Genomic DNA, 12,812 nt, shown 5'->3' with positions numbered 1-12,812 from the left:
GCTATTGATGTTACAAAATCACAGATCAAATTACAGCAAGATAAAGAGTCTGAATGTCCATCAGAAGATGACCTTGTAATGGTTGACAACAACATTTATGAAGGTGTGGTTGACGTATCAAAATCACAGAGCAAATTACAGCAAGATAAGGAGACTGAATGTCTAACAGAAGATTAGGAACGTGTGTAACTATCAAATAACACATTAGAAAATAAATTTACACAAACAACAACACATGTGTTTATACAATTCTCAGACGTTTAATGTTGTGCTTATTTAACTACAGCACTTTTTTTGAGTGAAGAATTAGTTTGTTGGATATTTGCCAACCTGTGGAATTGTGCAGAGACTTTTATATGAGCATTCACTTTCAATCATTTCAAACTTGTTTATTATGTAATTTTTCCTTCATTTGATAAACAATATTATTGCTACTGCTTGCTTTGTGTAATGGAACAATGTTTAACTTGCGGCAAAAAAAATAAAATAAATAAATAGGTCAAATATCTATTAAAAGATTTATAGGAATCAAGTTTTCAGATGTAACAGTAAAATATAGTTATATTTTCATCATTTTGTATTCATATGACCTTTGACAACTTTATAGAGTATCCTTTTTCCACAATCAGCAATAATATAATTCCAATGATGTCATAATTTATATATGACTGAATGACTTATTGGTCTGCATTTAAACAGTGTATGGAATATAAATTCTATCCACTGTTTAAATTCAGAGCTTCGTGTGATTACTAAGGCTCCCATACAAAGGCACATAAAAGAACAATTACAGTTTTGTTTAATTAGTAAATAAACATGTTGGATACTCAGCGAAGTATGCAATATTTGATGTATTCTTTGCTAGTGAAACAAAATATCATCTTATATAGAAAAATAAATTCATTTTAAAAATAATTAATAGGATTGAATTAACCATTATAGATAAAATAAAATATATAATAAAATAATTAAACAAATTTATTGAATTTGTTTCTAAGAAAGTTAATTAGTATTTACAAATGTTAATGTATTCTATATAACATTTTATGTATTCTATATTAATGGAGTATTCCATTCAAGGAAGTTCATTTGTAATATTAAAAGTTTTGCAATTATGCATTTGATGATTATAAATTGCCGTCATGGTAGGGGAGAAAATTGTTGATATTTTGTGGATACTTTCACTGATAACAAATGTGTTGCCAACAAACCAAGAGGAATCTAGACAACTTGTGATAGGAGGAGAATTCCCTCAAACTGTATATGCTAATATAGGTGACATAATTGACTTCAAATGTTCTGATCAAACTTTCACAGAGGAACATTACATCATCTGGATCAGAACAAAATCTTATACTTTAGATGAAACAGAGATTTACAGAAATGGAACACTGCTGTCCTCTGACCTTGGTCAAGAAGCACTGGCATACTCACTTAACAACTCCACTGAAGCTGAATTTACAATAACAATCCCAAGAGGACTTGGGATTATTCTTAACTTCAACAATTATAGATGTGCAGTAATAGCAACTAGTACTGGTAATGCATTAATAACTGGTTATGTCGTTTTGTTAGTAGAATATCCACCACCAGCACCATATCCTCTTTGTACTTCTACTGGTTACCAGAGTAATTTAATTGGACAAAATGTTATCTTGACCTGTACAACACAGCCAGGTAATCCAATCATAAGCATTCAATGGTGGAGAAATGATGTAATGGTTTTAAATAAAGATATAGTATATAATAATAGAGCGAGATTTACAGAATACTCATTGGACTATGTCTTCAATCTTCAGCAAGAAGATTTAGAGGCAACATACCAATGTAGGGTCACATGGAAGGAGGACGTTACAACATGTACAGTACAAGAAACATCTCAGACAACAATATTACCAAAAACAGAACCAACCAGTGGAACTTTTAGACATCAAACAAATATTGAATCAACAGTTTCTGAATATAATGGGAATATGACAACAATTTATCAGACAACATCTATAATGGAACACACTACAATTTCTGATAGGTCAACAAATGCAGTGACTACACCAACCATCCATCAGACATCTATAATGGAAGACACTACAAGTTCTGATAAGACTACAACTTCTAAGTCAACAATTAGCAGAAACACATTGACTACACCAAATATTTTTCAGACATCTCAGCTGGAAGACACTACAACTTCTGATAAGTCAACAATTAGCAGAAACACATTGACTATATCAACAATCCTTCAGACAACATCTACAATGGAAGACACTACAACTTCTGATAAGTCAACAATTAGCAGAAGTGCATTGACTACACCAACAATCCTTCAGACAACATCTACAATGGAAGACACTACAGCTTCTGATAAGTCAACAATTAGCAGAAGCGCATTGACTACACCAACAATCCTTCAGACAACATCTACACTGGACGACACTACAACTTCTGATAAGTCTTTTACCATGGGATTGTCTCTTGGTGCAGTTATTTTTCTTCTGATAATACTTCTAATAATCGCTTTAATGTACAAGAGAAATCAGACAAATCAGATGCCAAATAATGATCAAAAGATGGCAGAAGTAATGGAAACATACAGCACACCAGTATACATCAAACCAATTGAAATGAACACTGAACATGTCTATCTTGAAGTTGCTGAAGAAAAAGAACACATCTATAATACCATCAAGGAAGAAAAGAAGAATCATGTATATAATAATGTCAAGGAGGAAAGGAAAAAAGATCCAGAAGATACAGTTTACTGTACGTCAATACTACCAAATCATAATCAGAACAGGTAGACAAAGCATGGGATTGTCTTGCCATCATAATCATCTGACAGATTACATGATATAGCCAACTGATAATGCCAACTGATAAATTTCATTTTAGTCACCTGTGGAAAGTCTCCAAAAGAAGATCGTATATAAACTTGATCTCTTTTGTGCATGCATACAAGAACCAGTGCTCTCCCACTATTAAGGGTGTAAAGAGTTGTTTTCCAGTTGGAATTAAACACCATGAAAGCCCGGTGGTCTAATCAAGATGAAGTTCTTTTAGATATTGTTGGGAACTTTGATCATATATTTTTACATATTAGAGTATCTCAATAGAAAAAATAAAAATAGAATTTAATTATTTTCTTACAGATAATATCAGTATAGTAGAATATATAATGGTACTGAAATAAAAAATAAACTATATCAATGCATATTCAGGTATAAGTCAACCACTAAATGTACTACTTGATTTGTCTAATGGACAATGTGAAACTTATCATTTTTGTGACAAAATCAGCAAAATCATATAGTACGAATATCTATTAAAAGATTTATAGGAATAAAGTCAATATTTAGAGATAACAGCACAATATCATAGTATTATTTTCATCATTTTGTATTCATAGACACTACACATTTCTAGCTTTAGACTATCCCATTCAATTTATTTATTTTTTACCTTTGACATCAATTATGATGTCATACTTTATCTTTAACTGAATGATTGGTGTGCATTTAAACATCAGTATGGAATATAAATTCTATACACTGTTTAAATGCAGAGCACCGTGTGATTAGTACAGCCCTATACTAACGCACATAAAAGAAGAACTACAGTTTTGTTTAGTAAATAAACATGTTAGATACTTAGCGAAGTATACAATATTTGATGTATTCTTTGCTGGTAAAACAAAATATCTTCTGAATCATTTTAAAATACGATTGAATTACCCATTATAGAAAAAATAAAATATAAAAAATATTAAACAAATTAATTGAATTTGTTTCCAAAATATTCTTCAAGAAACTTAATATATTAATATATTCACAAATTTTAATTTATTCTACATTAATGGAATATTCCACTTAAGGAAGTTAACTTAAAATTCAGAAGTTTGAGAATTGACCATCAGATGATTACAAATTGCAGCTATGGTAGGAGATAAACTTGTTGATATTTTGTGGATAATTTCACTTATAACAAACATTGTGCCAACAACACAAGAGCAATATAGAGAACTTGTGACAGCAGAATCACCTGAAACTGTATATGCTAATGAAGGTGATATATTTGACTTTAAATGTTCTGATCAAACTTTGACAGAGGAACATTACATTGTCTGGATCAGAAAAGATTACTATACTGAAGATGATGCAGAGATTTACAGAAATGGAATGTTGCTGACCTCTGACCTTGGTCAAGAAGCACTGGCCTACTCACTTAATAACTCTACCGAAGCTGAATTTACAATAACAATTGAAAAAGGACTTAGGCATATTCTTCGCTTCAAAAATTATAGATGTGTAGCAATAGCAACTAGTACTGGTAATGAATTATTAACGGGTTATGTCGTTTTTTATGTATATTTTCCACCGCCAGCGCCTTATCCCCTTTGTACTACTGGTTATCAGAGAGATTTAGTTGGCCAAACTGCTACCTTGACCTGTAAAACACAGCAAGCTAATCCACTACTATGGATTCAATGGTGGAGAAATGAAGTCATGGTTTCGAGTAGAAATGTTGCATTTTTGAGTGGAGAGAGGTTTACAGAATATCCATTGGATTATAACTTTATTCTTCAACAAGAAGATTTAGATGCAACATACCAATGCAGAGTAACATGGTGGGGCCCGGGGGATATTACAACGTGTACAGCAGAAGAAACATCACAGACAACAATATTACCAACAACAGAACCAATAACAGACCCAGAGACATTGACGACAAAAGCCAGCAAAACTACTTGGTATCAAACAAATATTGCATCAACATCGATTGTTTCAACAATTAGCAGAAATACATTGACTCCACCAACAATCCATCAGACAACATCTAAAGTGGAAGTTACTACAACTTCTGATAAGTCAATAATTAGCAGAAACACATTGGCTACACCAACATTCTATCAAACAACATCTAAAGTGGAAGTTACTACAACTTCTGATAAGTTAATAATTAGCAGAAACACATTGGCTACACCAACATTCTATCTATCTACTACAACTTTAACTTCACAGTTTTTAATCATTGGATTGTCTCTTGGTGCAGTTATTGTTCTTCTACTGATATTCCTAATAATCTCATTACTGTACAAGAGAAATCCTAGAAATCAGATGCTAAACAATGGTGTCACTGAAGTAACTGACATATACAACAAATCAATTGAAATGAACACTGAACATGTCTATAATGATGTTGCTGAAGAAAAGGAACAAGTCTATAATGATGTTGCTGAAGAAAAAGAACATGTCTATAATGCTGTTGCTGAAGAAAAGGAATATGTCTATGATGTTGCTGAAGGAAAAGAACATGTTTATAATGATGTTGCTGAAGGAAAAGAACATGTTTATAATGATGTTGCTGAAGAAAAAGAACATGTCTATAATTATGTTGCTGAAGAAAAAGAACATGTCTATAATGATGTTTCAAAAGAAAAAGAACATGTCTATAATGATGTTAAGGAAGAAAATAACAAGGAACATGTATATTACAATGATGCAAGAGATAAGGTCTACATTAATTCTACCACATCTGGACATAAGGCTAATAAGAAACAGGTAAAAGACATACAGTATGAGATTACATTGCCATCATAATCGCCTGACAGACGATAATGACAACTTGTAATAACAAATCTTAAACCTAATAAACACAGGAATATTAGTATACACACTTACTTTTTAACATCTGGTTATACTGCCTTTAGTGTGTAAAAACCATTAATACATGACGCAAAATTTCTTATGAGAACATTTGTGATTTTACAAACTGTTTCTACTACACAAAGCTACAATATGTACGATAAATCAATTGATTGCTAAAATAGAGAAATTTATATAAAACCTAAATAGATTTCTGTCATATATGATAGGACGATTGTGGGTCACATGATAAAAAGAGGCATATATATAAAACCTAAAAAGATTGGACAATTGTGGGTCACGTGATAAAAAGAGGCACATGTATTATCATGATTATCAAGTTTTAATTTTGGTTGAGGGAACTTTTACTTTACTCTTCCATTTACTCATTATTATAACAACTGTGCCGTAGTTATAGTTGAATATATAATGGAACTGAAGGCAAATAATCTAACTGATGTAAATAAAGCATATTACAAATTACCAGCATATTACAAAGTACAAGCCTATCACCATATTAGCCGAGTAGTACTACAGTATTCCTGTAAGATGATTCATATAACCAACCTACTATATTTTGTGTTCAACTTTGTTCATACTCGGTATAAATTGGTAAAAGAATCTAGTCAAGTCAAGCTAATTATAAAATACCTATAAACAAGAAAATGTATTCATTCATATTTATTTATTTTATTCAGTTGACAACCAACAGCAATGAAACCGCCACTAACAGGAATAAGAATACTGTACAAGTATAAAAGTATAATAAAATATATCATTATAGTGTCAATTCATAGTCCTTCATGTTCCTTTTGTTTAAACTATTAAATCTAAATTCCATTTTCTATACCTTGACGTTCATATTTCTGTTGAGGAAAACAATTTTTCCATGTACGTTTTTATATATGGAACAAATCAAGATTTTATTTGATTATTCAACTGTATAGAGCATCTTTGTATTCGATCATTACCAAATGAGCAATAATATAATTTCAATGGAATCATAAGTTACAGTAATCTTGTTCAAATGAATGCCACACTATATTATTATTATTTAGGCCCATTGTATGAAGGTAGAAAAGAGGAAGAACAGTTTTGTTGACTAAATAAACACACATAAAATGCTCAGTGAGGTATACAATATTTGGTATATCTTCGCTAGTAAAACATCAAATATCAAGTTCTTATGTGGAAAAATTCATACCTAATATTCTTACTTTTAATAAATTCATGCCAACTGATAAATTTCATGTTAATCACCTGATGAAAACTCTGAAGAAGATTGTGTATCAATTTGACCTCTTTTGAGAATGCAACTATTGCTCTTTCAATGTACTGTACCTCATTGAGGTAAAAGGATTCATATTCTACTTTAACATAAATCATAATAAACCAATCAATAGGATTTAATTACCCATAGGAATAATAATAAAAAAAACAATTGTTAAATTTATTCTTGGCCAGAAATATTTTGAAATTTTTTCACATTCGCTATTTGCATCACTTTACACACGTGTGTGTCCTATACACGTTACAATAATATTGAGGGCATACTGTATAAAACTTTCGTTTACAAAACGAAACACCCATTGTGTTACAAAGGTAAACAGAGGAATATATAAAAGGCTCAGCGAAGTATACAATACTTTTGGTGTGTTTACTCATTTCTAATGTACAAAATAATAAGTTATCTGCAGGTAAAATAGATTCATACATACATATAAATAACCAATTAATAGCATTTAATTAACTAAACAACATAGGAACTATTGCAGGATTTACTTTAAAAATATTCTTGACAGAAATATTGATTAATATTTAAAAAATTTCTATTCTATATTAATGGAATATTCCATTTAAGGAAGTTAATTTCTAATTTTAGTTTACCTCCGCCAAGGAGTACACATACTTTCCGGTGACTAAATCTGATGTAGAAGAATTTTACAGTAGGCGGAGGTATGCACTCTTGGAGTGGCTTTCTAGTTGAGCATTTGATAATCAAAAATTGCAGTCATGGTAGGGAAGAAAATTGTTGATATTTTGTGGATTATTTCTTTCATAACTAATGTGTTGCATACAACACAAGTGGAATCCACACAGATTGTGATAGGAGGAACATCATCTGGTAGATTTACCAATGAAGGTAGTATATTTGATCTTAAATGTACAACTCAAACTTTTATGGAAGAACATTACATCATCATCACCTATAGACAAGAAAATGTATAAGAATACTGTACAAGTATAAAAGTATAATAAAATATATTGATATAGTGTCAATTCATAGTCCTTCATGTTCCTTTTGTTTAAACTATTAAATCTAAATTCCATTTGTCTAAACCTTTGACATTCATATTTCTGTTTAGGAAAACAATTTTTCCATGTACACTTTTTTATGGAACAAATAAAGATTTTATTTGATTATTCAACTGCATAGAGCATCTTTGTATTTGATCATTACCAAATGATCAATAATTTCAATGGAATGATAAATTAATCTTGTTCTGTTCAAATGAATGCCACACTATATTATTATTATTATTTAGGCCCATTCTATAAAGGTAGATAAAAGAAGAATAGTTTTGTTGGCTATATAAACACACGTAAAAGAGAAGTATATAATATTTGGTATATTCTTGGATAGTAAAACATCAAATATCAAGTTCTTATGTGGAAAAAAGGATTATTTCACTCATAACAAACATTGTGAAACAACACAAGAGGAATCTAGACGACTTGTAACAGAAGACTCACCTACTGTATAGCTACTGCTTCAAATGTACTGATGAATTTTTAAATGAGGAATATTACATCTCGTCTAATCAAAGATAATGTATTGTTCTAGTTTTAATTGTGGTTGGAAAACTTTTATATTGTTTCATAGACTTGCATCCCTTGCTATTGTATAAAGCATGTATGAAATATAACAAATGAGCAATAAAGTACAGTAATTTCAATGCTGTTCAAATTAGTGAATTAATCAGGCATTGATGTGTCATACTATTTCTAAGACCCATGGTAGGTAAACAAATGCATATAAAAGGTTCATTGAAGTATACAATACTTTTAATATTTATATTCTTTTCTACACAAAATATAAAAAGTTCTTTGCATGTAACAAGATTCATACTGTACTTTAATATAAATAACCAATCAATAGGATTTAATTAAACCCATAGTAATAAAAACAATAATTGTTAAATTTATTTACAACCTATTTTTGGCCAGAAATATTTATTTTAAATACACAATTTTAATTTTAGATTAATGGAATATTCCATTTAAGGAAGTTAATTTCTAATATTTAGTTTGACAATTGAGTATTAGATTATCAAAAATTGCAGCCATGGTTGGAGATAAACTTGTTGATATTTTGTGGATTATTTCACTTATGACAAACATATTGCAAACAAATCAAGAGGAATCTAGACGACTTGTGACAGGAGAATCAGACACACTTATTGATGCTACTGAAGGTGATATAATTGACTTAAAATGTACTGATCAAACTTTTATTCAGGAACATTACATCATCTGGTATAGAAAAATTGTATATGCTGAAGATGAAACAGAGATTTACAGAAATGGAACACTACTGACCTCTGACCTTGGAGAAACAGCATTGGCATTTGCACCTAACAACGTCAATGAATTTGAATTTACAATAACGATTACGCGAGGGCTTGAACATTTTATACACTTAAATATTTATAGATGTGAAGTAATAGCAAGTATGACTGGTAATGAATTAATAGATATAACTGGTTTTGTCATTTTGTTAGTAGAATATCCACCACCAGCACCATACCCTCTTTGTACTTCTACTGGTTACCAGAGTGATTTAATTGGGCAAAATGTTATCTTGACCTGTACAACACAGCCAGGTAATCCAACAATAACTATTCAATGGTGGAGAAATGAAGTCATGGTTTGGAATGGAAATGTAACATATGATAGTAACTTGCAATTTATAGAATACTCATTGGACTATACCTTTACTCTTCAACAAGAAGATCTAAATGCAACATACCAATGTAGGGTCACATGGAAGGAGGATGTTACAACATGCACTGTACAGGAAACATCTCAGACAACAATATTACCAACAACAGAACCAGAGGAATTGGCAACAAAAACCATAAATCAGACAAATATTGCATCAACATCGTCTTTAACCATTGGATTGTCTCTTGGTGCAGTTATTGTTCTTCTTCTAATACTACTAATAATCTTATTACTGTACAAGAGAAATCAGACGCCAAATAATGCTGTTCAAAAGACGGAAGATGTCACTGAAGTAACAGACATCTACAACAAACCAATTGAAATGATCACAGAACATGCAGTTGCTGCAGAAAAAGAGCATGTCTATATAAATGATGTCAAGAGAGAAATGAACAAAGAACATGTCTATAATGAAGTTGCTGAAGAAAAAGAGCATGTCTATATAAATTATGTCAAGAGAGAAATGAACAAGGTATGATAAGATATAAAGTATGAGATTACATTGCCATCATAATCACCTCACAGATGATGACAACTGATAATAACGAATCTTAAATATAGTAAACACAGGAATATTATTTTAGACAGTTACCTGTTAACATCTGGGTATACTGCCTCTAGTGTAAAAGATAAACCATGAAAATCAGACGCCAAACAATAGTGATCAAACAATGGCAGGTGCCACTGAAGTAACAGACATCTACAAAAAACCAATTGAAATGAACACAGAACATGTCTATAATAAAGTTGAAGAACATAATAATATTAAGGAAGAAAAGAACATGTTTGTTACAATGAGCCAGAAGATGCAGTTTACCAAATCAAAAGATTAAAAAAACAAAAAATGCCAATGTCATTTCATGTTAGTCACCTGAATAGAACTCTGAAAAGATGATTGTGTATCAATTTGATCTCTTGTGAGCAAGATTACAAGTACTAGTGCTCTAACTGTAGCTCATTGAGGGTTTACAGAATTTAATTGTCTATGGCATCAAATAACATAGAAGCCCTATGGGTCTAATCAAGATGAAGTGTCCTAGTTTTAATTTTGTTTGGGGAAATTTTATCATATTATTGATATTCTTACAGAATTTCTCACTTATACTTATATATATATATAGCATTTAATCATCATCTTACTAAATATCTGAACATTTTAGTGGTATATATAATAGCGCTGAAAAAAACGAAACACACTACTAAAATACATCTAGAGGTATACTGTAAGCCGACCACCATAAACATGTTCAACACAGCCTATGTTAGGCCATGAAACGACTATTGATAAATAAATTTACAGTAACACTGCACAAGTATAATTGGAGTATCCTTTGTTTTCATGGACTTGTATGTCTACTGCTATTGTATAAAGCATGTTTATGTATATAATATACCAAATGAGCAAACATGTCAATAATAATAATAATAATAACTGGTACTTGATATAGCGCATTATGCTGAAAGCCTCAATGCGCTTTACAAAGACAGAAAATTTTGAAAAATTACAAATTAAAGGATCTTGAAGGTAATTCTTTGTGTTACCGGAAGCCAGTGAAGCTGTCTCAGCACAGGTGTGATATGTGAGTGATGATGTCATAACTGAGTGAATTAACCAGGTGGGGCGTAACACTATTTGTAAGACCCATTGTATTTACAAAAGTAACAAAGGTATATAAAAGGCTCACTAAAGTATATGATACTTTTGATATGTATATTCTTTTCTAGACAAAATATAAACAGTTCTTTGCAGGTAAAAAGATTCATACTGTACTATAATATAAATAACCAATCAATAACATTTAATACCCATAGGAATTTTTTTTTTTTAAATTGTTTACAAAAACAAAATTATTTACAACATATTTTTGGCCAGAAATATTTATTTTAAAACCAAAATGTGTATTCTATATTAAAGGAATATTCCATTTAAGGAAGTTAATTTCTAATATTAGTTTGACAATATGAGCATTAGATTATTACAAACTTCAATCATGGTGGGAGATAGACTTGTTGATATTTTGTGGATTATTTCACTTATAATAAACATATTGCAAACAAATCAAGAGGAATCTAGACGACTTGTGACAGGAGAATCACTAACACTTACTGATGCTAATGAAGGTGATATAATTGACTTAAAATGTACTAATCAAACTTTTATGCAGGAACATTACATCATCTGGTATAGAAAAATTGATGGATACGCTGAAGATGAAACAGAGATTTACAGAAATGGAACACTACTGACCTCTGACCTTGGAGAAAAAGCATTGGCATTTTCACTTAACAATGTCACTGAAATTGAATTTACAATAACCATTGCACAAGGGCTTGGACATTTTATACACTCAAATATTTATAGATGTGAAGTAATAGCAACTGGTAATGAATTAATAGATATAACTGGTTATGTCATTTTGTCAGTAGAATATCCACCACCAGCACCATACCCTCTTTGTAATTCTACTGGTTACCAGAGAGATTTAATTGGGCAAAATGTTATCCTGACAACACAGCCAGGTAATCCAACCATAAGCATTCAATGGTGGAGAAATGATGTAATGGTTCGGAATGAAAATGTAGAATATAATAGTAACATGAGATTTACAGAATACTCATTGGACTATGCATTTACTCTTCAACAAGAAGATTTAGAGGCAACATACGAATGCAGAGTCATATGGAAGGAGGATGTTACAACATGCACTGTACAGGAAACATCTCTGACAATAATACTACCAACAACAGAACACCAGCAAGTGTCAACAAGTGAAACTACTAGGCATCAAACAAATATTGCATCAACATCAACTGTTCCTGAACACAACAGGGTTATGACAACAATGAGCATTAACACATTGACTACACCAACTATCCATCACACAACTTTGAAATCAGAATGTGCTATGATTGCTGACAGGTCTTTAACCATTGGATTGTCTCTTGGAGCAGTTATTGTTCTTCTAATACTCATAATAATCTTATTAATGTACAAGAGAAAGCATGAAGATCAGACGCCAAATAATGGTGATCAAACGATGGCAGGTCTCACTGAAGTAACAGACATATACAACAAACCAATTGAAATGAACACAGAACATGTGTATAATGATGTTGCTGAAGAAAAAGAACATGTCTATAACAATGTCAAAGGAGAAAAGAACAAAG

General features: G+C 31.0%; 5 protein-coding genes across 8 annotated transcripts in view; 4 read left to right on the top strand and 1 right to left on the bottom strand.

Annotated features, from left to right (window-relative positions):
* LOC144855353 (GRAM domain-containing protein 4-like) overlaps positions 1 to 12,812 on the bottom strand; it is a 100,818-nt gene that overhangs the window by 55,953 nt on the left and 32,053 nt on the right. The window lies entirely within an intron of this gene.
* The window catches only part of LOC144856133 (uncharacterized), a 39,830-nt gene that overhangs the window by 1,716 nt on the left and 25,302 nt on the right, over positions 1 to 12,812 (top strand). The gene's annotated exons all lie outside the window — the stretch shown is intronic.
* On the top strand, positions 7 to 3,694 carry LOC144855354 (uncharacterized). Of its 2 annotated transcripts, none has more exons than XM_078713192.1 (2): positions 7 to 2,116; positions 2,213 to 3,694. In XM_078713192.1, exons 1-2 carry the CDS (start codon positions 1,143 to 1,145, stop codon positions 2,796 to 2,798), a joined length of 1,560 nt encoding a protein of 519 aa, XP_078569318.1. In that variant the 5' UTR covers positions 7 to 1,142; the 3' UTR covers positions 2,799 to 3,694. The 2 variants fall into 2 exon arrangements, with proteins under 2 accessions (XP_078569318.1, XP_078569317.1); XM_078713191.1 differs by having other exon boundaries at positions 8 to 2,009; positions 2,082 to 3,694.
* LOC144855360 (uncharacterized) overlaps positions 4,441 to 12,812 on the top strand; it is a 14,225-nt gene continuing 5,853 nt past the window's right edge. Inside the window, exon 1 of the mRNA XM_078713198.1 lies at positions 4,441 to 6,098. Coding sequence (XP_078569324.1) covers positions 4,500 to 5,594 — 1,095 coding nt within the window. The 5' untranslated portion in view covers positions 4,441 to 4,499 and the 3' untranslated portion in view covers positions 5,595 to 6,098. The remainder of the gene's footprint in view (positions 6,099 to 12,812) is intronic.
* LOC144855361 (uncharacterized) overlaps positions 8,990 to 12,812 on the top strand; it is a 13,234-nt gene continuing 9,411 nt past the window's right edge. The window contains exon 1 of the mRNA XM_078713199.1: positions 8,990 to 10,683. Coding sequence (XP_078569325.1) covers positions 9,031 to 10,122 — 1,092 coding nt within the window. The 5' untranslated portion in view covers positions 8,990 to 9,030 and the 3' untranslated portion in view covers positions 10,123 to 10,683. The remainder of the gene's footprint in view (positions 10,684 to 12,812) is intronic.

Source organism: Antedon bifida, chromosome 11 (genome assembly GCF_963402885.1).
Source record: "Antedon bifida chromosome 11, ecAntBifi1.1, whole genome shotgun sequence".
Lineage (NCBI taxonomy): Eukaryota > Metazoa > Echinodermata > Crinoidea > Comatulida > Antedonidae > Antedon > Antedon bifida.
This window is presented reverse-complemented; position numbering and strand designations above follow the sequence as displayed.

Bases quoted from the DNA above. Each gene is read 5' to 3' on its own strand.
- LOC144855354 (XM_078713191.1), top strand. From the start codon at position 1,143: ATGGTAGGGGAGAAAATTGTTGATATTTTGTGGATACTTTCACTGATA. The intron at 2,010-2,081 runs CACACTACAATT...TCTATAATGGAA, and splicing joins AGACAACATCTATAATGGAA to GACACTACAAGTTCTGATAA.